At 45.1% G+C, this 26,656-nt stretch overlaps 2 protein-coding genes across 2 annotated transcripts in view; one reads left to right on the top strand and one right to left on the bottom strand.

Annotated features, from left to right (window-relative positions):
- The first annotated feature begins 1,389 nt into the window (after positions 1–1,389).
- On the top strand, positions 1,390–1,857 carry Atoh7 (atonal bHLH transcription factor 7). The gene has a single exon (XM_042696265.1). The coding sequence runs from the start codon at positions 1,390–1,392 to the stop codon at positions 1,855–1,857; it is 468 nt and encodes a 155-aa protein (XP_042552199.1).
- An 11,944-nt stretch (positions 1,858–13,801) lies between these two features.
- Positions 13,802–26,656, bottom strand: part of Mypn (myopalladin) — a 68,718-nt gene continuing 55,863 nt past the window's right edge. The window contains exons 14-19 of the mRNA XM_042696474.1: positions 25,632–25,714; positions 24,317–24,443; positions 22,697–22,904; positions 21,126–21,291; positions 17,338–17,471; positions 13,802–13,971 (exon numbers count right to left, since the gene is read on the bottom strand). Of these exons, the coding sequence (XP_042552408.1) occupies positions 13,802–13,971; positions 17,338–17,471; positions 21,126–21,291; positions 22,697–22,904; positions 24,317–24,443; positions 25,632–25,714 (888 nt within the window). The remainder of the gene's footprint in view (positions 13,972–17,337; positions 17,472–21,125; positions 21,292–22,696; positions 22,905–24,316; positions 24,444–25,631; positions 25,715–26,656) is intronic.

Genomic DNA, 26,656 nt, shown 5'->3' with positions numbered 1-26,656 from the left:
ACCATTATGCCAGATGGTCACACGTCTCAGTATAGCTCAGCCCTGTTATGCTACACTTGAGATGTATCTCACAATGTCAAAAGCAACCGTTTCTAATAACTTAAAAAGCCGCGGTGAAGTGTTCTTTTTTGATCCATAAGCTGCCTGCTGACATGGGAAAAGATGGTCAAAGCGCTCCCCGCACCCCCAGCTTGTTATTCTTTCGGGGACAGCCAGGCGGCTCCAGATGGTGCGTTAGTGCTGGACATAGCTTTGGAGAAACCTCAACAGACCAAGGCAGTCGTGTCAGAATTGTGCTGTGCGTCGCCCTCCCTTCCCCCGCCCGGCCCCGCGCGGTTCCCAGGGTGGGAAGGTGCTGAGAGGGAAGCCGAGGGACGCCCGCCCACCTGCCACCACCTGTTCCCTCCTGCAGTCCACGGCTATAAATTCTCCTCCCTCAAAGCTTCCCGCAGCACTCGCCGACAGCTCCCGCACGCGGGGCGCGCGCTTCCTCCCTGCGGGGCTGGGGAGATCTGCCTGGACAGGGGGAGATCCGCCTGGGCAGGGGGAGATCTGCCTGGGCAGGGGGAGATCCGCCTGGACAAAAGGAGATCTGTCTGGACAGGGGGAGATCTACGGGGACAGGGGTCGATCTACCTGGACAGGAGATCTGCCTGGACAGGAGGAGATCTGCCTGGACAGGAGATCTGCCTGGACAGGGGGAGATCTGCCTGGACAGAGGGAGATCTGCCTGGACAGAGGGAGATCTGTCTGGACCGGGGGAGATCTACGGGGACAGGGGGAGATCTACGGGGACAGGGGGAGATCTACGGGGACAGGGGGAGATCTACGGGAACAGGGGGAGATCTGCCTGGGCAGGGGGAGATCTGCCTGGACAGAGGGAGATCTGTCTGGACAGGGGGAGATCTGCCTGGACAGGGGGAGATCTGCCTGGACAGGGGGAGATCTGCCTGGGCAGGGGAGATTTGCCTGGGGGAGATCTGCCTGGACAGGAGGAGATCTACCTAGGCAGGGGGAATCTACGTGGACGGGGGGAAGATCTGCCTGGACAGCAGGCTTTCCCAGAGCACCGCACAGGCCGCTCCTCGAAGCAGACACACCACACACTGCTGCAAGAAAGATTTCCTTCTCCTTTTCAACTTCACGGTGCGGGGAAACAATGACTTTTTCCTTGCGCATCTCCACTTCCCGTACATTTTAAGAGGCATCCAGCAGGACAGAAGGCCGAGTCGCGCGCGCTCCCCACCGTAACTGTTTGCAAGTGAGCTGATCGGCGACTATTTGCTAGGAAGATCCACGCTGGGAAGCGACTCGATTGACCACAGCCCACGCACCCCGCGGGGTCCCCGAGCAGGCCGAGCTCCGCCCCTCCCGCCGCCAGCCCCGGGGATGAAGTCCTCCTGCAAGCCCAGCGGGTCTTTGGCGGCCGCGCGCGCCGCAGCAGCCCCGTGCGCCGCCGGCGGAGCCGAGTGCGCAGGCGCGTGCGCCGGGGCCGGGCGGCTGGAGAGCGCGGCGCGCAGGCGCCTGGCGGCCAACGCGCGCGAGCGGCGCCGCATGCAGGGGCTCAACACCGCCTTCGACCGCCTGCGAAGGGTGGTGCCCCAGTGGGGCCAGGATAAAAAGCTGTCCAAGTACGAGACCCTGCAGATGGCGCTGAGCTACATCATGGCCCTCACCCGCATCCTGGCCGAGGCCGAGCGCTTCGGCTCCGAGCGGGACTGGTCCAGCCTCCACTGCGAGCACTTCGGCCGCGACCACTACCTCGCCTTCGCGGGCGCCAAGCTGCAGGGCGACGGCGAGCCCTACGGCCCGAGGCTCTTCGGCTTCCAGCCGGAGCCCTTCCCGATGGCCAGTTAGGACGCGGGTTCGAGTCGCGGGAGCCCCTCCAGCCTCCCCTCGCTCCCCCAGCGGGCGCAGGGGCTGGCGATCCGTCTGTGATTTCTTGAAAGACAATTCGTGAACTACTCCGGTGACGTGAACCTCGCAGCCTCCGAGGTTACTGACTCCGTGTCCCGACCCTTGACCTCCTCCGAGGGAGGCGGAGTGGGAGGACGCGGAGGCTCGCGCTAAGGGAACGGCCTCCCCGGCTTGGCGCGTCCCGCCGCGGGATGCTGCGCGCTGGCCTTCCCGGTGCGGGGCCGGCGGCTCCCGCGGGTCCTGCGGGTCCTGCGGGTCCGCGCGCTGTGTCCATGCATGCATCTGGTACGCTGGGTTGGTTTTGTCAGTCCGTGAGCATGAGTGTGTTTTTAAAGCTGTGCATGTTATTAAAACAGAGAGGTTTGTAAAGTATCAGCAGCACGCGCGCTTGCTTTTCTGGCTTTTCTGCCTGGTTGAGGGGGACAGTGCTTCCCTGGGTCCGAGTGTGGCGTCTTTACGCTCAATCCCTCCTCCCACAAAGGGGGCTCCACCTCCCACAAAGGGAGTTTTCCTAATACGTGTTAAAAAAAAAAAAAAAAGCAGAGAAGCGCGATTAATTTGAAATTTTTCCTGTATTTGGAACTTAGTATATGTTTGCTAGTTATTTAGAAAGGTGTTAAATTAGCCAAATTAGCCCGGTGCTGGTGGATCACACACACCTGTAATCCTAGCTACTCGGGCTCACATCTCCAATTAGCCTCCAAAAAGCGGAGCTGGAGCTCCAGTGATAGAACACTAGCCTTGAACATACAGGCTCAGAGATAGTGCCCAGCCCCCGAGTTTCAAGCCTCAGGACCAGAACAAAACCAAACAAATATTAAATTGGAATCATTTAGTATTTAAATAGGTCATTATAGTTCTTAACTATTTTATTTTTCTTACTAAGTCAATGACTAAATTATTTCCACAAGCAATAGCCATCATGCTTAAAGTGGGAGTAAAACAATACATAGCGTGGGTTTGACTTGCTTTTATATAGTTGCTTAATTATTATGCAAATAAACTAAACCATTGATGGAAAGAAGGGCTTGGTGGTTAACTTGCATACCGTTGAGGAAATGTCTCTCTCATAGTTAGCAAAACTAAGACTCAAGTTATCTGTGCATTTGGAATTTGTGACCAGTCAGCAAAAATCACTAACACCTTCTTTTGTTTGGGCTTTTTTTTAAGCTGTATTTTTTTTTTGTCTTTTCTTTTTTGGTACTGGGGGTGGAATCCAGGACATTGCACTTGTGAGGCAAGTTGCTTTGCCACGGAGCTACATCACAGCACAGTAATAACATCTTCTAAGTCTTTTCATTATGGATTCCAAAGCCTGGCCCGATACACAGCCTTGTGTTTGAGAGTGTTTCCATCAAATTTACTACTTTCTCAGTTACACTTAATGATCACAATCCATTTGATCTGTAGTGCAGGTCTTAAACTTTAAAAAGCACAAGTTTGGTTATATCCAGACACCCATCGGAAAAAGTTGATAAATTTTTCTTCCTGCTATCTGTTAACAAGTAACCAAGGAGGGCTCAGGACCTTGTTTCTTCACTGCAAATTATGGAAGAAAAATGTTTATTTGCCCTCTTTACTCCAAGCATTCTTAGATGGTACCTAATTGAGCAGACAAACAGCACAGACTAAAAGTAAGGATCTTTCAGTCTCAATCAGCTTCTGCAGGGAGAGCTGGAATTTTGGCAAGATTCCAAGCCTTTGCCTTACTTGCTGTTTGGGCACAATCATCTTTCCAGCTCCTGAAAAGCTTTGTTCATAATCCCCAGTAGTTTGTAGAGTTTGCAAATGAATAAAGTTAGTGTGAAAAATGTGTGTGCTCTCAAAGGTGTTCTCAAACACATAGTAAGATCTTTAATCTAATTTTCAAAAATGTTACTTCCTGCTCTCTGTCTGTAAAGATTTTGTAAAAGGAACCATGTCCTTGTTTTTTCCAGTGCTCTCTCTATATATAGGGTTGTTTTTTTTTTTTGTTGTTGTTTTTTTTTTGTTGGTTGTGAGGCTTGAACTTTGGGCCTGGGTGCTGTCACTGAGCTCTTTAGCTCAAGGCAAACTACTACTTGAGCCACAGAGCCACTTTTGTTTTTCTGGTAGTTAATTTGAGTCTCACGGACTTTACTTGTCTCACGGACTTTACTTGCCCGGCCTGGCTTTGAACTACCATCCTCAGATCTCAGCCTCCTGAGTAACTAGGATTACAGGTGTGAGGCACTGGCACCCAGCTATCTATCTATAGTTTTTAGTGCAGAACCTTGTGCAGAAAAACAAAAGCTCACTATATATTTCTATTTTGACCTTGATTTTAATAGCACTTCTGTAAAAAAAATTAGTTTAACCAAAAGATGGGATCTCAATCCCAAACTCCCCTCAACCTCACTTCTCCAAAAGAAGGGAAATTGTCTCTCTTAAATATTGTGACTTTAGCTATCTGCTTTAGAATTTAACTACTTGATTTTGGAACTTCTAGAAGCCATTCAGCTCTTACTAAATTCCCGAGTTTTCCACTCCAGTTAATATACTTTTTGTTCTCCCTGGAAGTCATTAAATTCAATGCTTGATAATAAAAAATAAATAAAGCTATGTTGTTGAGAGATTCTGACTTTCCTTCCCTCACTTTCCCTTTTCTTCCTGAAATAGGGTCTCATAACCTGGGCTCACCTGGAACTTGCTCTGGCTAAGGCTGGCCTCCAGCCTGTCCTCCTGCTTTCAAAAAGCTACTGGGGAACAGTTACCCACCTAGCTTTTTACTGGTTAATTGGAGATAAGAGTCTCACAGGCTTTCCTGCCCAGGCTGGCTTCGAAACATGATCCTCAAATCTCAGCCTTTTGAGTAGCTAAGATTATAACCCTGAGCCACTGGTGCCCAGTTAGTATATTGCTTTTGTTTAAACGTTTTGCTATATATTATATTTTAACATACTTAAAACTTTTCTAAGAAGAAACTGCCCTCACAGGGCTAGGCTATGCTGAGGGATAGCAAAAGGTTTGATGGTAGCTTGCTCTCAAAATGCAGATAAGCCAACCCAGAGCCATACCTATTTGTGGTACTGGTGATTGAACTAGGGATTTATGTGGCTAGACAGTAGCCCTACCACTTGAGCCATATTTCCAGACTAATCTGGTACTATTGTTTTTCCTTAATTATCACAGGGCCAGCTAACAGGTAACTGGGACCTCTTCTAGACCTTAGACCCCTCTAGAATTATTCAGACTTTTTCATAGAAACTCTAAGAAAAGTCCTCTATAGTTAGGGAGGTAGGTTAATGGTACAGTGCATTCTTAGCTTGGGCTAGGCCTTGGGTTCCATCCCCAGCACCATTAAAAGAAAAAGGTGAGCTGGGAAGGTGGCTCAGTGGTAGAGCGCTTGCCTTGCATGCATGAGGCTCTGGGTTCCGTTCCTCAGCACCACATAAGCAAAAAAAGCTGGAAGTGGCACTGTGGCTCAAGTGGTAGAGAGCTCACCATGAACTGAAGAGCTGAGGGACAGCACCCAGGCCCAGAGTTCAAGCCCCATGAATGACAAAAAAAAAAAAAAAGAAAGAAAAAGGTGGGCTGGAAGGTGGCTCAGTGGTAGAGTGCTTGCCTCGCATGCATGAGGCTCTGGGTTCCATTCCTCAGCACCACATAAGCAAAAAAAGCTGGAAGTGGTGCTGTGGCTCAAGTGGTAGAGAGCAAGCCGTGAACTGAAGAGCTGAGGGACAGCTCCCAGGCACAGAGTTCAAGCCCCATGAATGACAGAAAAAAAAAAAGGAAAGAAAGAAAAGGTGAGCTGGGCACTGTTGGCTCATGCCTGTTAATCCTACTTACACAGGAGGCTGAGATCTGAAGATCTTGGCTGAAGCCAGCCCAGCAGGAAAGTCTGTGAGACTCTCATCTCCAATGAACCACCAAAAGCCAGATGTGGAGCTGTGGCTCAAGTGATAGAGTACTAGCCTTGAGCATAAAAGCTCAGGGACAGCATCTAGGCCCTGAGTTCAAGCCGCAGGGCCGGCACACAGACATGCACACTTGCAAAGATCATGTGATGAAATATACCTTGTTTTCCTAAGCCTCTTCTGTGCCGCCTTTCTTTACTACGTCAGACTGTGACTTTATGCGACTATATCACGTAAATGGACAATTTAAATACATACACACACCTGACATTTGAGAATAAAATTTAACTTTAGAAATAGCCCGTTATATTCTCTAGATTGCCTTTTAATTTTAATTTTTCTAATTGTTAGCACTGTGTGTGTGTGTGTGTGTGTGCGCGCGCGCGTGTGTGCGCTGGCACTGGTACTGGTGCTTGAATTCAGGGCTTGGGTGTTATCCTTTATCTTTTCCACTCAAGGCTGGCATTCTATCACTTGAGCCACACTTTCACTTCCAGCCTGCCCAGGCTGGCTTCTTACCAGGATCCTCAGCCTCCTGAGTAACTAGGATTACAACATAACCACCAGTTTCGTAACAAAACACCATGTTCACTGTTTTTAAGAAAGCCTGAATAAGCCAGGCACCAGTGGCCTGTAATCCTGGCTACTCAGGAGGCTGAGATCTGGGGATCACAGTTCAAAGCCAGCCAGGGCAGAAGTGCCCATGAGACAAGTCTTATCCCAGTCAACCACTCAAAACCAGAAGTAGTATTGTGGCTCAAAGTGGTAGAGCACTAGCCTTGAACAAAAGAAGCTCAAGGACAGCACCCAGGCCCTAGGTTCAAGCCCCTTCACTGACAGAGAGACAGACAGACAGACAGACAGAGAAGAAGAAGGAAGAGGAAGAGGAGGAGGAGGAGGAGGAGGAGGAAGAAGAAGAAGAAGAAGAAGAAAGCATTACTAAGGAAAACAACAGTTGTTATGGAGATGATTTATTCTATCAGAACCTAGTACCATATACCTTTGGAAGAAGGATACAAATTATCACATACTTTGGGTTTAAATCACCACTGGATTTCAGTTCCACAGAATAAGCCTTAGTATACACAGTGGGCCAGAATGGGAATAAATCCCAGATCCATTAATTGCTTTCTAGTAACAGGCAATGTATAAAGGCTTTATGGTTTGGACTTACTGTGAAAATGGAAAACAGAGAGCTAGGGCTGGGAAGGTGGCTCAGTGGTAGAATGCTTGCCTTGTATGCATGAGGCCCTGGGTTCGATTCCTCAGCACCACATAAGCAAACAGAAAAAAGCTGGAAGTGGCGCTGTGGCTCAAGTGGTAGAGCACTAGCCTTGAGCTGAAGAGCTGAGGGACAGCGCCCAGGCCCAGAGTTCAGGCCCCACAACTGGACCAAAAAAAAAAAAAAAAAGAAAGAAAAAAGAAAAAGAAAAGAAAAAAGAAAAACAGAGAGCCAAAAATGCTCAATTTTGAGAGTCCAAATGTACTTGTTATCCTATTGTGAATTCTGTGTGTGTGTGTGTGTGTGTGTGTGTGTGTGTGTGTACTAGGACTTAAATTTAGAGCCCTCCAGTTACCATGGATTTTTTTGTTTTTTGTTTTTTTGTCAGTCATGGGGCTTGAACTCTGGGACTGGGCGCTGTCCCTGAACTCTTTAGCTCAAGGCTAGCCCTCTACAACTCGACCTACAACACGATTTCTGGTTTTGTTGTGGTTTATTGGAGATAAGAGTCTCATGGACTTTCCTGCCCAGGCTGGCTTTGAACCACGATCCTCAGAACTCAGCCTCCTGAGTAGCTAGGATTATAAGCGTGAGGCCACCGGTGCCCGGCATCAGTTACTGTGTTTTACTTGTTAATTGGAGGTCTCTTGAAATTGTTTGCCCTCAGATCTCAGCCTTCTAGGTAGCTAGGATTTCAGGCCCCAGCCACCAACATCCAGTGGTGTGAATTCATTTTAACATAAGGCCATTGGTCAATATAGACTATTTCTTCCTTAGAGTCTGGAGTAGCATGGAATTACCCTGTTTAAACCAGAAAGAAATGTATCAACTGCCTTTAATTGAGGAGTTATCATTTCCAGTGACTTCTTTCCTAGATCCAGAAGTCAGCATTCTCCCCAGCCATTCTTTTGAGGCTGAAATAAATTGTCCTGGAATTAACTTGTGAAAAAAAGCACATAGGCTATGTTTTGAATTCATTTGATAGTGCTTCAGTTGCTTTTGCTGGTGAAAACCTGTTCTCCCTTCTCCTCCGAACTCTCCCAAGGTAACTCTCTGGTGTGATTCTGAGTCTGTTGGCATTTGGTGTATTCATAAGTTAGTTGTAACTCCAAGCAGCCAGTGTAGACAAAGTTGCCCATAATGGCCCTTATTCAAGGTCCCTCCTTGGGTCCTTAGGTCACCTGGAATTGAAGTACCTTCACTAATGATTGAGCAGACCATCAGCTCACCTCCTCAGTGGTTTGAATGTCACCACTAATGGCCTTCCCTTGTTTTAAGTGGATTAAAATTTCTGAGTTCATTACAGAATCCGGCTTGAAGAATGCCAAGCGTCTTTTAAACTCTGACAATGCAGTGGTCATCAGTATGCTTAAAAAGTTGCTAATATCATGCTTTTTAAAAAAATCCATGCAGTGCAAAAATATTCTGCATATTTGTTAAAAATATGTTCACCTCTTCTAATTATATTAGCATACTTGATATTCTAGAACTGCAAACAAACTGCCTTTTTGCTAATATGTAAATAATAGCCACTTCAAATGCTGAAGACCAATAGCCTTGAAATTACAAGAAATTGAGAAAGAACACACTTTTCAGCCCTCTGAGAATTGGGCTATAAATGCTGAGAGTAAGCAGAATGAAAATGGCTGTAGTGGAGAGGTGGATAAATGCTAATTTGCTAGGTAAATTTTTTTTGTACTACTGAGCACACCTCCAGCCTAATGTTAGATAATTTTAACATGTAAATGAATAGAAAATGTTTACTTAATAAGAAAAATTAAGCACTGGTGGCTTGTTCCTGTAATCCTAGCTACTCTGGAGCTGAGATCTGAGGATCAAGGTTCAAAGCCAGCCCAGTCAAGAAAGTTTGTGAGACTTTTATCTCCAATTAACCACCAGAAAACCGGAAGTGGTGCTGTGGCTCAAAGTGGTAGAGCGCTAGCCTCGAACAATAAGAGCTCAGAGCCCATGCCCTAAATTCAAGCCTTATGACTGACAAAAAAAAAAAAAGTATCTTACTCCTCATGAGACACATAGCTTATCATCATATTTAAAGATAATGGTATAGTAATGAGTGTCATGGGAATGAATTGCTCATTATTCTAAAACTCAAATTCATATTCTTTGCCCATTTCCCTCTAATCCTTACTTGTGTGAAGGGCCATATCATGAAGAGCCCGTCAGTAGGTACTTGTAGAGAAGGGCACTCATGGAACTGTATGGCTTTTGTTAAACAAAGCTAATTACCTACCCCCAACTTTCTTTTTTTTGTTTCCTCTGGGGGCTTCATGAATTCTGCATGTCCAGTGAGTTTAGCACAGAACAAGAGGGTCTAGTAAGGTAAGTGTCTGTGCTTGTGTCTATTTTCCTGGTAGGCACTGTCTGTGCAACCAGGGGACAGCATTCTGCATGGATATGTCCACAGCTTATGCCATCTGCATCCCTTTGCACATTTCTGGGTAAATCCGGAGACAAATCATGTTAATAAAAATGATTCTTCCCACCTTGGCCACACTGTGAAAACCACTCAGAAGGCTTTAAGAACTAGGGGTTGGAGGCATGGCTCAGTTGGTAGAGGGCTAGCCAATGAGTGAATGTGGCAGGTTCTAAATTAGAGTTCCAGTCTTGGACTTCAAAAAAAAAAAAAAAAAAAAGAATGAAAACTAGGGATGACTGTGCCACAACCCCAGGACTTATTAATTGGTTTGGAATGTGACTTGGCTGTTGAGTTTTTTTTAAGCCCTCCAGAAGATTTTTAATGTGCACTGCTTAGACTCAGTGATGGTTAGTAGATGCTTACCCTGTATAATTTAACAAGGACAAAGGCACAATGACAAACTCAAGTCTACTGTAGGCTATAGCAACAAGTAGCTAAAAGGGGCAAGTTCAAGGGGAGGAGGCAGGCATATGTACAGAGAACATGTTCCATATAACTACCAAATGATCTCTTCCTGCAGACCCCAAGGTGATGAGAAAATATCCCATGGAGACAGTGGCCATTGGGATGGGCTTTAAGGAACAGGTAAGATTAAGCTTTCCATAGGTAGAGATTGACAGAATCAGAGGAGAAGCATGTGGTTGGAAAGAGGTTATGCTGCATCAGGAATACTTTCTGAGGGGCTGGAAGGTTCTCTATCATATTGGGAATCATGCCAGCTTGAATACTACAGGGCAAAGCAAAATAGTTGGTACCTACCAGCTGGTACTGCCAGTTAGAGGATGAGGGAGTAACATCAGCAGAGTTGTACTTTGGGATGGAATGACCTGCTGGTGCCATCTGTGCTGGATCTAGAGAGAAGCAGCAATAACCAGAGGCAGCAAGACCAGGTAGAAGTTTTTTTATAGTTAAAGTCAGAAGTATTGAGGGAAATGGAGAAAATGGAAGCCTCGGGGAGTAGAAAGGAAGGCCTGACTATAAGAGGAATATTAGAATTTATAGAACTAATGGATTGATTAGGAAGGGGATGCAAAAATGACTGAGCATTTATCTGGAAGGCAGCTATGCTCACCACTATACCACCAACACCACACCTGAGCATTTATCTGGATTATACGGATGTGATGGTGTCTAGAAATTATTCATCTAGGTTGAGGAATGGCTGGCTTATTAAGATATATGTTGGAAAAACATCAGTGGAACTAAATTTTCTTATCCAAATTTCCTTCACAATTGAATGCTCATAGAATTCTTAAAGCAAGACATTGTTTTGTTCAGCATAGCACTTCTCTACAGAGGGAGATTTTGCCTCCCAGGGAATATAAGGCAGTGTTTAGAGAGCTGGTCACAACTTGGGAGAGTCTGCTACTGGTATCTCATGCAACAAACTATCCACAATGCACAGGGCAGTCCCCCACAACAAGGAATAGTCCACTTCCAAATGGTAGGAATGTTGAGGCTGAGAAATCTCGATTTAAACACAACCTATGCTCCCATTTCAAGAATTTTTAGGCTCATTATATATTGGTGATACAGCGCCACCTAGTGCTTAAGTATATCTCTGTGTTCTTGTTGAACACAGTATGGCAGAAAGGATTCAGAAAGCTCCCAAATTGAGATGCAGAATGTGCCTCCCTGGGAGAATTGTCTGGGGTTTAGGGAAGTAGATATGGTGTGATGATAGGTGTACAACCCAGAAGTGATCTTGGGGGTAGAGTGTGATTCTTGGTTATAAGAGATTTCATACCAGTGCTTGTTGCTGACATATTTTACAGGTGTAGATGCATTCTACTGCACACACACACACACACACACACACACACACACACACACACACACACACACACACACACACACACGGAAATAAAACCTAATAGTTCTGCTGAATAATGGACTGAAATTTGTCATACGGCATTTTGAAGTTCGTTCGGTTATCCTGTAGATACCGAATTTGTGTATGTATATATGTATGTATGTATGTATATGTACTTAGTATGGAGTTTGAACTTAATACCTTGTACTTGTTCAACAAGTGTTTTACCATTTGAGCCATACCTCCAGTCCTGGTGTTTTGTTTTATTAGGAAATCAAGTAGAGAATAAAATGTCAGTGAGAAAAAAAAGAAATCAATACAAAGCAGATTGAGATGCCCTTTCTTTTCTTTTTCTTTTTGTGCCCCTCCTGGGGGTTGAACTTAGGGTCTGGGCACTGTCCCTGAGCTTTTGTGTTCAATGCTAGTGCTCTACCACTTGATTCACAGCTCCACTTCTGGCTTTTTGGTAGTTCAATAGAGATAAGAGTCTCATGGAATTTCCCAATGGGGCTGGCTCTGAACCTTGATCCTCAGATCTCAGTCTCCTGAATACCTAGGATTACAGATGAGAGCCACTGGTGCCCAGCTCAAGATACTTTTTTAAGCTATGAGAAAATAGGATAAAGAGCACTGGAAACTTCCATTTGCTAACGAATACATCTTTGACTCAAGAAAGAAGCATTCCATATGCCTTAAATATTATCTCTTATTAGATTGTAAGCTCCCTGAGGGCAGGGACTGTGTCTTCTCTTTGCATCGTCCATAGTATCCAGCATAATATCTTATACAGAATAGATTCACAACTGGTTTTTTAAGTGAGTGAATTTATTTTTGTACTGGGCATCTTTGCCTTGACGCAAAGAAAGTTTCAAGCCTTTCTAAGAAATTCCTACCTCTATCTAAATCACTTGAGCAAGATGCCAGCAAAGGGGGTACAGAGAATACCAGAGATCAGGGCAAATGGGACTGACAGCAGACACCCCAGCTTCTCTCTCCAGTGAGCCTGGCATGCACTGTGCTGTGGAGGCCACTCCCACTGGCAGGTGTTAGACTGGTCTGTGAATTGTAGATTCCACCATCTCTCATAAGCTTCATTCACCAGCAAATAGCTATTGAGTGTCTATTTGATGCTAGGTACTCTTCTAGGTTCACGAGTCAGTAAGTTTACAGACAGGTTTTGAATGGGTGACTTACTACAAAGATGCACATATCCTTTCCCTTCCATTTCCCCACATAGCATAGTATTTTGTACACTGGAAGGCTGTTTGATTGGTGCCTGCTCTGCTATGGTGAGATACCAACTCCCCCCGTCACTTCCTCTTCCCATTTGCATCTTTTCCTTCTTCACTACCACCTATGCTTCCAGACTTTCAATGAGGGGCAGGAACATGTCAGGTGACATGACAATTGAAGTTGGTTCTGTGTGTGTGTGTGTGTGTGTGTGTGTGTGTGTGTGTGTGTGTGTGTGTGTTGGTACTGGGGTTGAACTTAGGGCCTAGGTGCTATCCATTAGCTTTTTTGCTAACGGTTGGTACTCTACCACTTAAGCCACAGCTCCTCTTCTAGCCCCCCACCTTTTTTGGGAGGCAATAAGAGTCTCAGTCTTTTCTGTTTGAACTGGGATCTTCAGATCTCAGGCTCCTGAGAAGCAAGGATTACAGGCATAAGTCACTGGCTGCAGCTGGCTCTTTAAAAAATGACCCTGCAGCCCTGCAGAATATTTTTCTTTCCTTTTTTTCCCCTCTTTTTTTTGATTGCTTTATTAACAGCCCTTGAGTTCTAGAGTCTATGCATATGTAGTCAGAAAGAAGAAAAAAATAGTTCCCCATCCAAAAGAAAATGGTATGGCTGAGCTGCTAGGGCTCTATTTTGGCCACAGAATAAGCACATTGTACAATAGTAAGTGTTTCTGGGATTTGCTTTTTATAAATCTCGAGCACATTTTGGCACTTTATTATGTGGCTGCATATACCCAGGATGTACAAAACAAAAGCGTTTCAGCACATCTGTGGGTTGCACAGCCTGATCTAATGCTGACTGGAAGCAGACTGAATGAATTCACTAAAACTACTGCTGCCATTCTGACCAGAAAAAGGTGATGGCGACCTTCCCACCTGTTCCCTTTGCATTGCTGGATAAAACCATTCTATCCTAAGGTCTCTATTGTCTGGCTTCTCTCAGCCCAGGCACAGGGCCTCCAGTCGCTCCTCACCGGGGCTCACAGGGTTCAAGAAGCAGGCTAGCTTTTCCCCAAAGCAGTGGACAGCGGTGGTATGACATCTTTGGTTCATGTGTATTGTCTGCTCACATTTTGTTGTGTTCGTTGTTGTTGCTGGAATCTGTAGGCGGCCCGGCCCTATAGCTCTCCCTCAGCCTACAGTGTGAGTCCCCAGCCAACCTTGTTCAAAGCATTTCTTGCCACAGATCCAGCAGTGTGGGAACTCACTCAAAGCCAATTGCTTGGAAACCTCTGTGTGGCTTGTCCTCCTTCCCCCTCCTCAGTCCGCCCCCTCCACACAGCAGCCACCCAGACATCCTTAAAGTTCATCGCTCTCCACCACACTCCGAGAAGAGCAAGAATACACCACCGTGCTTTCCATGGAGGAAAAGGCAGAAAATATGTCAAGTCCTTTACTGGTGAGAGATCCGTAGCGACTGCCACTGGGTCGGACAGACATAGGTGGTGGGATCTGCTGGTGCCATTGAGCTGGAAAATGGACCAGAAAGTCAGTTATGATTAAAGGAATACAGTTTGGCAGGTGCATTACAAAGATGTAACCATCCAGTCCTTACTCCAACACTCCCAATGGATTATTGATAAAACATTGTGTGTGTGTGTGTGTGTGTGTGTGTGTGTGTCTGGCATCAGTACTAGAACTTGAATTCTGGGTCTAGGTGCTGTCTCTTAACTTTTTCACTCAAGGCCCTCCCTCTACCACTTGAGTCACAGCTCCCTCTGGCTTTCTGCTGGTTCATTGGAGATAAGAGTCTCATGGCTATTTCTGCCTGAGCTGGCTTCAAACTGGGATCCTCAAATCTCAGCCTCCTGAGCAAGTAGGATTACAAGCATGTGCTACTGGTTCCCAGCTTGGTAAAGCATTGGAAATACCTCATGTGTGAAAGAGAGGGATAACATCTTCCCTACCCAAGAATAGGGAAACTGGACTGGTGATCTCTTAAGCCCCAGTTCCAGGGGTTGGAGGTAGGGCTCACATGGTAGAGAGACAACCAGATACTGAGTGAGTCTCAGTCTCAGAACACACACACACACACACACACACACACACACACACACACACACCAAGCTGGGTGACGTGGCTCACACCTGTAATCCTAGCTAATCAGGAGGCTGAGATCTGAGGATCACGCTTCAAAGCCAGCTCGGCCAGGAACATCTGTGAGACTCTTATAGCCAATTAACCACCAGAAAACTGGGAATGGTGCTGTGGCTCAAGGGGGAGAGCACTAGCCTTGATCTGGAGAGCTCAGAGACAGCATCCAGGCCCAGAGTTTAAGCTTCATGACTGACCAAAACAACAACAAGAAACACACACACACACACACACACACACACACACACACACACACACAGAGCCCCAGTTCTATACTCTGTGATCCTAACTCATTGAGAATACAATTCCTATAAGAAGGACAAGTGGGTGACTGGGGTGATTTCTCTTCTCTTGCATGGCATGGGATTTGTGAGTGTCTATTACAGAGAGCTGTTACCTCTTAGAAGATGAGGGCAAGCTGGGTGCCTGTGACGCGTGCCCGAAATCCTAGTTGCTCAGGAGGCTGAGATCTGAGGATCATGGTTCAAAGCCAGCCCAGACAAGGAAGTCCATAAGACTCTTATCTCCACTTAACCATCACAAAACCAGAAGTGGCACTGTGGCTCAAGTGGTAGAGCACAGGTCTTGAGCTGAAGAGCTCAGGGACAGCGCCCAGGCCCAGAGTTCAAGTCCCAGGACCGAAGGTGGGGATAGAAGGCTACATGGGAACAACATGGGTTCAACCCTCTGGGGAGTGACTGCCACTCCTTCTAACTTTCCTAAGCAGCTAGCTATTTATCTACCTTCCTCCCACAAAAATCAGGTTGAAATGAGTTAGAACAAGAAAATGGTCTGAGTAGGCAGCTAGACCCTCAGCAATCAGCTGTGGTTAAGGGCTAAAGGGGAACTTCACAGTTTCCATATTCACCAAGCCCTGTTGACAGGAAGAACCATTTAGCAGACGCCATCTTGAGGCTCCAACATGACCTGATTGAGACACCCACCCAACACTGCACTCCCATCTGTTCATTCAGAAATTCCCAAGCCGGGGCTAGGAAGGTGGCTCAATGGTAGAGCACTGGCCTTGCATACCTGAGGCCCTGGGTTCGATTCCTCAGCACCACATAACCAAAAAAGAAAAAAGCCAGAAGTGGCGCTGTGGCTCAGGTGGTAGAGCGCTAGCCTTGAGCTGAAGAGCTGAGGGACAGCGCCCAGGCCCAGAGTTCAGGCCCCACGACTGGACCCCCCCCCGCCAAAAAAAGAAAGAAATTCCCAAGCCATCTCCAGATTCAGTTTCTGGAGATCTTGATGTAGAGAAGGGGTAGGGGGCTGTGTTGTGTGGTGCTAGAAAGTTGTGCCCCTAATTTAGCATTCTGATTTCTAGACTGACCCTTTCTTAATTTCATTATCTTTAATCAGGATTTCAGAGTCTAAGTTCCTCCGAATGCATTGAGAAAATCAAATTTGAGAACCTGTAACACTAAGGAATCTCTCAGCTGGGCACTGTGGCACATACCTGTAATCTACTCAACAGGCTGAGGCACAAAAACCTTTTGAGGTTTAGAAATATGGCTCAAAGGAGTGTTACAAAGACCTGTTTCCTAGCTGTAGACTCTAACCTCTCTGAAGGAGTCTTGATTTCTTATTTATTTATCTATTTTATTTTTGCCAGTCCTGGGGCCTGGACACTGTCCCTGATTGGCTAGCACTCTACCACTTGAGCCACAGTAGTACCACTACCAGCTTTTTCTACTTATGTGGTACTGAGGAATTGAACCCAGGGCTTCGTGCATGCTAGGCAAGCACTCTACCACGAAGCCAAATTCTCAGCCCCACTTCATTATTTAAATGAAGCTAATGATAATTACTGTGATCTTATGGACCAGAGAGGATCCAAGAAGTAATCACATACAACATTCAAATGTTACCTGATACTATTATTATCGTCATATTGCAGCTCTGTTAATAAGGAAGTCTGATTGGGGGATTGGAGCAATGCATGTTAATTGAATGAATAAACATATGAATAGGTTCTGGAAAAAATATTTGAGAAATTCCAGCAGGGGAGAGTTCCAGTGGACAACCAGTAGCCGGCCACTGTGCCCAGCCATCCTGTTTCCCCCACAGCTGGGACAGTAGATGAACACTACTGTACCTAGCCATTGGATAGGATGGAGCCTTGCAAACTTCTTTTCCCCAGGGCTGTCCACAAATGCTCTCTCTGACAGGTTAGTTCAGGTTGCTGGGTTTGTTTTTATTAGTCGTGGGGCTTGAACTCAGGGCCTGAAGGCTACCCCAGAGCTTTTTCACTCAAAGCTAGTACTCTACCATGTTGAGCTACAACTCCACTTCCGGTTTTCTGGTGGCTAATTGGAGATAAGAGTCTCATGGACTTTCCTTCCCCGGGCTGGGTTTGAACTGCGATCCTCAGATCTCATAGTCCTTAGGAGCTAGGATTACAGGTGTGAGCCACTAGGGCTTAGCTGCTGGTTATTTTTGAGATGGTGTTCAGCTTCTACTCAGATGATCCACCTGTGTGAGATTTCTCATCATAACAAGTGTGCCCCATTGGGATACACTCTTGGTTGAAAAGGGTTCTGGTGAACTTTTTTGTCCCAGTTGGCTTTGAACCACAATCTCCCAATCTGAGCCTTCCCCGGCTCCAGATCTGGCTCTTTAGTACTAAAATATAGTGTGATCCATCTCATTTGTTTATTACAAACATGCTGCATTTACCTGCTAGAAATAATTTTAAAGCTGTTTATCACACACAGATGTTCTACTAAGGAAATTACACTTACCATATATATCCAGCCTGGCAGTGCAGGACACGATGCCAGCGTCATTCTTGGCTGACAATGTATACCATCCAGCGTCAGATTTCTTGGCTGGCTGAATGAGGAGGCAGACATACCCTGTTGTGTCCTGGTGCATACTGGAGAAAGGAAGAATAGGCTATCTCTTACCTAGGAACAGAAGCATCTCTGGGGCTTAAGCTTTTTCTTACTAAAGGTAAGAAAGGGGAACTCAGTGGAAGGCAAACACAAGGCAAATGTGAAGGTAAAAAGATGTCACCAGAGCAGGGATGTAGATCCGAGATGAGTACTTGCCACGCATGTGCAAAGACCTGGGTTAGATCCCCAACACAAAGAAAAGAGGGAGAGGGAAACACAGAGCTGGGATAGGGAAAGACAATGGGGAAGAAACACAGAAGGGAAGAAGGGAGGGAGGGTAAAAGGAAGGAAGGAAGGAAGGAGGGAAGAAGCCAATGTGGTGGTACATGCCTGTAATCTGAGCAGTAGGGAGGTGGATAGGGCACAAGGATTATAAACTTGCGGCAAGCCTGGAAATCATAGTGAGACTCTAAAACAAACAAACAAACAACAACAACAAAACCAACACCAACCAAAAAACCCAAACCCCAAATCAATAAAACAAACACAAAAGGTTGAGGCTGAGGATAAGCTATTCAAGGTGGTAGAAGTGGAGGGGGAATGGGCCTGGGGGTAAGAGTGGGAGCTGGAGGCAGAAAGAGGGGAGAGAAGAGGCGGAGGGGGAGGGAGAGGGCAATTCATTGTGGCTGGGGGTGAAGCTTATGAAGGACTGGAAAGAAGGCAGAAGGAAGCCCCTATGAACGTGATAGAGGGCAGGTACTCTTCCTTTCAGGTGATGGGAATCTACTGATATATATTGTAAGCAGGAGGTAATATTAAGAGTTTGCATTATTGGCTGGGAAGGTGGCTCAGAGGTAGAGTGCTTGCTTTGCATGCATGAGGCCCTGGGTTTGATTCCTCAGCACCACAGTGGCGCTCTGGCCACTGTGGCGCTGAGCCAAAGAAGCTCAGAGACAGCACCCAGGCCCCAAGTTCATGCCCCAGGACCAGCACCAAAATAATAATAATAATTATTATTATTATTATGCAAACTCTTTTTTTTTTGTCAGTTGTGGGGCCTAAACTCTGGGCTTGGGCACTGTCCCTCAGCTCTTCAGCTCAAGGCTAGTATTCTACCACTTTGAGTTACAGCTCTACTTCTGGCTTTCTGGTGGTTAATTGAAGATAAGAGATAAGGACTTTCCTGCCAGAGCTGATTTTGAACTTCTATCCTCAGATCCCAGCTTCCTAAGTAGACAAGATTACAGGCCTGAGCCACCAGGACTCTGGATTTCAGTTTGCATTCTTTTTTTTTTTTCTTTTGGTCGGGGGGAGTCCTGGAGCCTGAACTCTGGGCCTGGTCACTGTCTCTCAGCTCTTCAGCTCACGGCTAGCGCTCTACCACTTGAGCCACAGCAACACTTGGGGCTTTTTCTGTTTATGTGGTGCTGAGGAATTGATCCTAGGCCTTCATGCATGTAAGGTAAGCATTTTACCACTGAGCCACCTTCTGAGCCGCATCAGTTTGCATTCTTAAAGGGTCACTGTGACAGTGGTGAGAAGGTGGGCATCCTTTCACGGGCTGCCAGTCAGCCCCTGGCTCACCTCTTAGGCTCTCACCCCAAGCCAGCAGCACCAAGCCCCAGCAGTGAGCCCTGAGGAAGACCATGCTTTTTACAAGTTGGACTTCTGTTTTTCCTCCATGAAACTATATTTAAATTTTTATGATACCTTCTATCTAGTTTCATGTGTTACATTAATTTATACTGAAGGAAATTATTCAAGAAAATTCTCTACTTCTGTTTTTTCAAAAACTCCTGACATATATAAGTATATTATTATCTATGTTAAAAATAAGATTTATAAAATGTGTATTATATATACATATATGTGAATATGTATGTATATAATATGTCGATATATATATATATATATATATATATATATATATATATATATATATATATATATATATATATAGTAGATGCTAAAATTCTACAGAACATGATTGTAACATCCTCTAGGACAAATTCAGTTCACTGGGAAGAAATAATTTTCAGCAACAATATTGGTGCAGAGCTATCTTTGTTTGCTTTCCCCCTTGTGAAAAAATGACAAAGAAATAAGGTTAGTTAGGGAAAATCAAACAAGATTTGATTTTGATAGTAACACAAGATCCTTAAGCTAGCTTTCTTTCTTTCTTTCTTTTTCTTTCTTTCTTTCTTTCTTTCTTTCTTTCTTTCTTTCTTTCTTTCTCTTTCTTCCTTTCCTTCCTTCTTTCTCTCTTTCTTTCCTTCTTTCTTTCTTTCTCTCTCCTTCTCCCTCTCCCCCCCCCCCCCCCTTTCTTTCTTCTTTTTTTTGTCTGGTCCTGAGGCTTGAACTCTGGGCTTGAGTGCTGTCCCTGAGCCTCTTTGTGCCTTCTCCCACTTGCACCACTTCCAGCTTTTTCCTCAGCAGTTTATTGGAGATAAGGGCCTCATGGACTTTTCTGCCTGGGCTGGCTTCAAACCGTGATCCTCAGATCTCAGCTTCCTGAGTAACTAAGATTACAGGTGTGAGCCACCCCCCACCCGGCTACTAATGGTTGTTTTTGTTTTTGTTTTTTTGTCGGTCGTGGGGCTTGAACTCTGGGCCTGGGCGCTGTCCCTCAGCTCTTCAGCTCAAGGCGAGCGCTCTACCACTTGAGCTACAGCGCCACTTCCGGTTTTCTGGTGGTTTATTGGAGATAGGAGTCTCACGGTCTCTCCTGCCCGGGCTGGCTTTGAACCGCGATCCTCAGATCTCAGCCTCCTGAGTAGCTAGGATTACAGGCGTGAGCCACCAGCGCCCGGCACTAATGGTTGTTTTTAAAGAAAGCTTAAAGCTGGTGCCAGTTGTACATGTCTATAATCCTAGCTGAAACTGGAGGAGTGGTTCAAGTGGTAGAGTGCCAGCTGCAAGCGAAAAAGCTGATTGAGCATGCAAGACCCTGAGTTCATGCATGTACAGACACACAGACACAGACACAGACACAGACACACAGACACAGACACAGATACAGACACAGACACACCATATCAATAAGATAGCTTCGCTCTTTTTTTTGTCGGTTGTGGAGCTTGAACTCTGGGCCTGGGCGCTGTCCCTCAGCTCTTCAGCTCAAGGCGAGCGCTCTACCACTTGAGCGACAGTATCACTTCCGGTTTTCTGGTGGTTTATTGGAAATAAGAGTCTCATGGACTTTCCTGCCCGGGATGGCTTTGAACTGCGATCCTCAGATCTCAGCCTCCTGAGTAGCTAGGATTACAGGTGTGAGCCATCAGCGCCTGGCTGATAGCTTCACTCTTGTTCCATCTATCACTAATGGGTTTTTTTTTTTTTCCTTCTTCTTCTTGTTGCTGTAAATAATCTTAGCTACTCAGGAGGCTGAGATCTGAAGACAGCTCAGGCAAACAAGTCTGGGAGTCTCTTACTTCCAATTAATCCAGCTAAAACTGGAACTAGAAGCCTTGCACTCATGATCCCTCCTGTCTCTGATTCCTGAGTGTTGAGAATACAGGCATGCTCCACACCACACCTTGAGGAATAAATTCTTGATAGGCACAATAACATGAATGAAACTTAAGAGGCGTTATGCTCAATGAAAGGGTCAGCATCAAAAGGGTAGGACTTATTTGGGCTCCTGAACAAGCTTCACCAACCACGGCTGTCCTTGTGGGGGATGGCAGCTGCTGTACCTGACCCTCTCTCTGGTGAAAGGGATGGTCTCGTTGTCTTTCTTCCAGTAGAATACGGGTGGGGGCATGCCGATCACCCGGCACTCCAGCCTCACCGGGTGGCCCTCAGGAACGCCACTATTCTGCAGTTTCTCCAGGATCACAGGGGCTTTCTTCACTTCTTTGGCTGAATGAGAGAAAAGACTTTATTTGAAAAGCAACTGGCTGACTCGGTGGCTCATTCTTGAAACTCTAGCTACTTGGGAGGCTGATAGCTGAAGATCTTGGTTCAAAGTCAGCCCAGGTAGAAAATTCTGTGAGACTCTTGTCTCTAGCAAAAGCAAAAACTGGAAGTATGGCTCAAGAATGCCACACACTGATAGAATACTAGTCTTGAGCAGAAAAAGCCAAATGTGAGCGCATGAGGTCCTGAGTATAAAGCCCAGTACACACACACACACACACAAACAGAAAGGAAGGAAGGAAGGAAGGGAGAGAGGGAGAAAATAAGGAAGGGAGGGAGGAAGGGAGAGAGAAAGAGAAAGAAAGAAGGAAAGAAAGAAAGAAAGAAAAGGAAGGAAGGAAGGAAGGAAAGAAGGAAGGAAGGAAGGAAGGAAGGAAGGAAGGAAGGAAGGAAGGAAGGAAGGAAGGAAGGAAGGAAGGAAGGATGAAGAAGAACGAAAAAGGAAAGCAGGTGCCTTGGGTTCATGCCTCAACCTAGCTGTGTTCTGGAATTAATGGAGTAGGCTGGCATCTACTTCACTGCTTTCTGCCTCTAATGAGGATCAGTGCCTTGAGAAAGTTCCATAAAAGGTTAAAAAAAGAAATGGGTCAGCTACTTACGCACATTCCAAATGAGACAGCTGTAGGGCTGTGGGGGTACACACATGGGATGCAACTGCTAGGAATGGCAAAATTAAAGGAGTTTTCTTTTTTAAATTGCTGGTCTGACTTATGAGAGACAATATACTCACTGTCCTAAAATTAATCTTTCCTTTTTGTTTCTGGGAAGGTTTATTTCACTTAAGATAACATTTATGTCCCCAAACAATTTTTTTTATTTTGGAAATAAACTTCAAATCGACAGAATCATACTACTTAAAAAATTCCCACAAAATCAAGCTTCCTCAGGAAGCTTTTCTTTTGGCCAAATGCTCCTCCATAGTGGCTTCACAGTCAAACTCAATGTTTTTGCAACATTGCCTAAAACAAGGCAAAAGCCTAGCAGGGTGCCAGTGGCTCACGCCTGTAATCCTAGCTACTCAGGAGGCTGAGATCTGAGGATTGTAGTCCAAAGCCAGACTGGGCAAGAACGTCTGTGAGATTCTTATCTCCAATTAACCACCAGAAAACTGGAAGTGGCTCAAGTGGTAGAGCACTAGCCTTGAGCTGAAGAGCTGAGGGACAGCGCCCAGGCCCAGAGTTCAAGCCCCACAACAGACAAAAAAAAAAGCTCTCAATCAACATGTCCTTATAGGAATCTTGCCTATTCTGACAAAGGACTGAGGCATTGTGTGTACTCTATTTGTGCAAAAACTTTTAACGTAATTATACTTGGAGTGGGGGTGAGGAGTTCCAGCAGTAAAACTTACCTACGACAGAGAGCTCCAGACTAAAGGAATTCTGCCCAGTTTTGTTGGTAGCCAGGCAGGTATAGGTCCCTGCATCACGTTGGGTGAGTGGGTCAATGAGCAGAGAATGGACTCCTGTCTCCCTGACCAGCATCTTATGGGAGGCATCTGGTAGCACAGGTTGACCATTGAGCAGCCACGTGAGCTCCGGGGGCGGTAGGCCACTCACCTAATAAACAACAGGACAGCTGAAGCAAACAACAGAGTGATGACAAGCAGATTTATTTGGTGGCTGAATTCTTCATCCCTATTTGGCACCAAATATATAGTGTGAGAAGACCTAGCGTAGTGAGAAGCTGTCTGTGGGAACCCTTCCCTCTGTGGGAAGGGAGAGGGGTTGAATGAATTGGCTGCTTGAATTTAAACTCTTTGGTGTTTTGACCCCTTCAGATCATGATGAAACCATGTGGTTGTATTCTAAAGTTAAAAAGAAGGCAACTAAATAGCTAAAATAGGCCTGTAGCATCAATATAAGAGGTGATATATGGCAAGCAAGAGTTATAATCCCCTGGGGATTATAAAATGAAGTCAGAATCTCTGAGAATGGAACCTCGCATTGGTGGCGTAAGTCTATAGAGGAGGAGATGCAGTCAACCTGACTATTTAGGCAGCCAATAAGAGAATAAGAGCTACCTACAGAAGTGGACTCTATTAATGCTTACCCTCAAGCCTTACTCATTCACATCTAAGTTTTCTATACTGTTCAGCATCTTTGGGAGGGACAGCTCAATTCAGTTTCTGATCATATGGAGAAGACACTATAGTACATAAACATACCGCTCAAATTGAGGCCTAACTATTGCTGGGAAATTAAAATGCAGAATTGCTAAAGGGATGGATGTAGGTTACACAAGGAACATATTTTGGTCACAACAGCTACCTCAGAGCCATCTTTTCAGGCCTTTTTGTCCCCAAAAAGACTACAGCTCACAATAATCACTTAAAGGTCACACTTGTGACCTTGTAGTTTTAAAGGTTTTCCAGGTACCCTATGGCAAATATCTGAATCATATCACTTCTTTAGTTTGACTTCTAAAAATGCAGGGCTAACTTGATGCAATACTAATGGTATTATTTACTTATTTATTTATTTTTGGTCCTGTGGCTTGAACTCTGGGCTTAGGCACTGTCTCTGAGCTCTTCAGCTCAAGATGAACTCTCTACCACTTGAGCCACATTGCCACTTCTGGTGGTTAACTGGAGATAAGAGTCTCATGGACTTTCCTGCCTGGCTTTGGGCTGGCTTTGAACCATGATCCTCAGATCTCAGCCTCCTGAGTAGCTAGGATTATAGGTGTGAGCCACCATTGCCCAGCCCAATGTAAATTTTTGTAAGATAGAATGGTTTAAAAAATTTATGAAATAATTTCATCCAGTATTAAATATTCCAGAGTCTATTGGGAGGAAAAAGGATTTCTCTTCCTCCTCTAGGACCTTGTCCTCTAAGGGGAAAAACACAACAATAACAACAACAACAACCACCACCACCCATAAGATAGATTCAAACAAAAATAAATGCCAACAACCAAACGAACTCAAACTTAACAACTCTGGCTGTAAGGCCCAGTGCTGTGAGTCTACCTTACAGTCCAGCCGACACAGGCACCCCTCATGAGCTACCATGTCCCCCGGAGCCTGCAGGAAATGTGGTCGGAAGAAACGTTCTTGTAGGGGTTCTTTGTCTCTTTCTTGTATGCGAGATCTTCCCCTGTAGTAAATATGTTTAAGCATCAAATAGAAAAACCAATTTTCAAACTTAGAATTATAGGTAATTAGCATGGCTGTAGGGAGAACAACTTCCAGTTATTTTTGGAGGGAGAAAGTCCTTGTGAGAACAAAAACTTTAATAATAATAACTGGCATGGGGCTAATGTAAAATAACAAATGGTAAGTATCTCATATACTGTGGGATTATCTTGTGAGATCTGTAATCAAATAGGCCTTAGCTTCTTGCTCTCTGAAGTCATTTGGTTTAAGTGGCTCAGACATCCTTGCTCTGTGGGCTTGACCAGTTGTTCAAAAGTCATGTAAACAAACAAATAAATCAGCATTCAACTGAGCCTCCATTGACAGCCCAAAGAGAAGCCCTGTTTATTCTTCAGAACAAGATAGCTGCAATCTCTGTGTCTTTGGGTAATAAATTATGGCAGACTATTAGAGATCACCATGAGCTTAAGCTGGATAAAACTAACAGCAACAGCTGCTTAAAAAAACAAACAAACAAAGAGGAAGGGGATGAGGAGATGGAGAAAGAGGAGGAGGAGAAAGGGGAGGAGGTATTGTTGCAATCGTAGTTAAACACAGTATCTGAAACATGGATCACTCTTTTTGTTCCTTTGGTAGGTCACATTTAATTCCTCCTTGTCAGCCACTATGGAATACTTTGCTAAGACTCTGTGGCACCACCAGACTTAAGGGGAAAGTCAGGCTCTTTTCTTCTCAGTGGATAGAGAAATCAGAGAGGAAGCAAAGCAGTTGCTAAAGTGGTGACAACGAAAATATTCAGTCCAAAGACGTGTAATCATGACAGGTTTCTGTTTTGTTATAGAAAAATTGGTAATTTAATTCAAAGGTAACTGATTTCTATATTATAGGTACCAGTGCTACTGATGGTTACAACTGGGAACCACTGAGATTGTGCCAAAGACCAGTACTTCTCCTACTTGAATGTACTGGTGAAGCTCCTGGGGGGATTTTGTGAAAACATACATTGTGGTTGAGGAGCTTAAGCATAGGTTGGGAATTTGCCTTTCTGACAAGCTCTCGCTGGATGCCGGCACCAATGTGGGGGCTGCTATACTGTGAAGGAATAATTTGCAGACTCAAGAACTTCATTCATTTTTACTAAAATGGCACATAGAAGGGCGCAGGGAAGGGTAAGCCCTCTGTTTTTTACCTGTGAGGCTGACCAGCAGGTGTTAGTCGGCTGCGAATGGGCAAACTCTGCACCATCAGGTGGCCAGAGCAGCTAATTCTTCCCTGAGAAACAGAAAACACACAAGATTCTGAGAAGAAATTCACATTTTTTAAAATTGATATTTTTTCCATGTCTTAGCATAATAACATTTTGTTTTTGTTTTTGTTTTTTCTGTTACAAGTTTTTCTTTGGGGAATGGAAATCATGTAACTTCTTAAATCCTCGCTACTATTCCAAGGAACAGGATTTTTTAAAAGAAAGAATTGTGATGACTTTCATTTTTTAAACCAAGAAAATAACAGAGAGCATATGTAAAAATAATTATTATAAAAACAATTTTTGGTGCCAGTGCTGGGGCTTGAATTCAGGGCCTGGGCACTGTCCCCAAACTTTGTTGTTCAAGACTAATGTTTTACCACTGGAGCCACAACTCTACTTCTGGCTTTTTTTTTTTTTTTGGTAGGTTAGTGGCAATAAGAGTTTAAGACTTTCTTTTTGGGGAGGGGGATCGTGGGGTCTGAACTCTGGGCCTGGGCGCTGTCCCTCAGCTCTTCAGCTCAAGGCTAGCACTCTACCACTTGAGCCACAGTGCCACTTCGGCTTTTTTTTTTCTTTTTGCTTATGTGGTGCTGAGGAATCGAACCCAGGGCCTCATGCATGCAAGGCAAGCGCTCTACCACTGAGCCACCTTCCTAGCCCAAGTTTCAGACTTTCATAATCAGTATAGGCTGGCTTCAAACTGTGATCCTCAATTCTCAGTCTCCTGAGTAGCTAGGATTATAGGCCCGAGCACCTGGCAATTATTATAAATTCTTGAGAATGTAACATTGTCTTCAGACAGCAGGACCAAATACTTTCATACCTCCCTTTCATCAAACTGACACTTCAACAAGAAGGGTGGATGACAGTAGAAATTACAGTTCTACACTTCTTTCACTTCTTTAAGACAGGGTCTTGCTATATAGCCCAGTGTGGAACTCAATTTTCTCCTTCCTCAGCCTCCT

Source organism: Dipodomys spectabilis, unplaced genomic scaffold, assembly GCF_019054845.1.
Source record: "Dipodomys spectabilis isolate Male_0828 unplaced genomic scaffold, ASM1905484v1 ptg000207l, whole genome shotgun sequence".
Classification (NCBI taxonomy): Eukaryota; Metazoa; Chordata; class Mammalia; order Rodentia; family Heteromyidae; genus Dipodomys; species Dipodomys spectabilis.
Note: the sequence above shows the minus strand (reverse complement) of the source record. Positions and strands in the feature narration are given on the sequence as shown.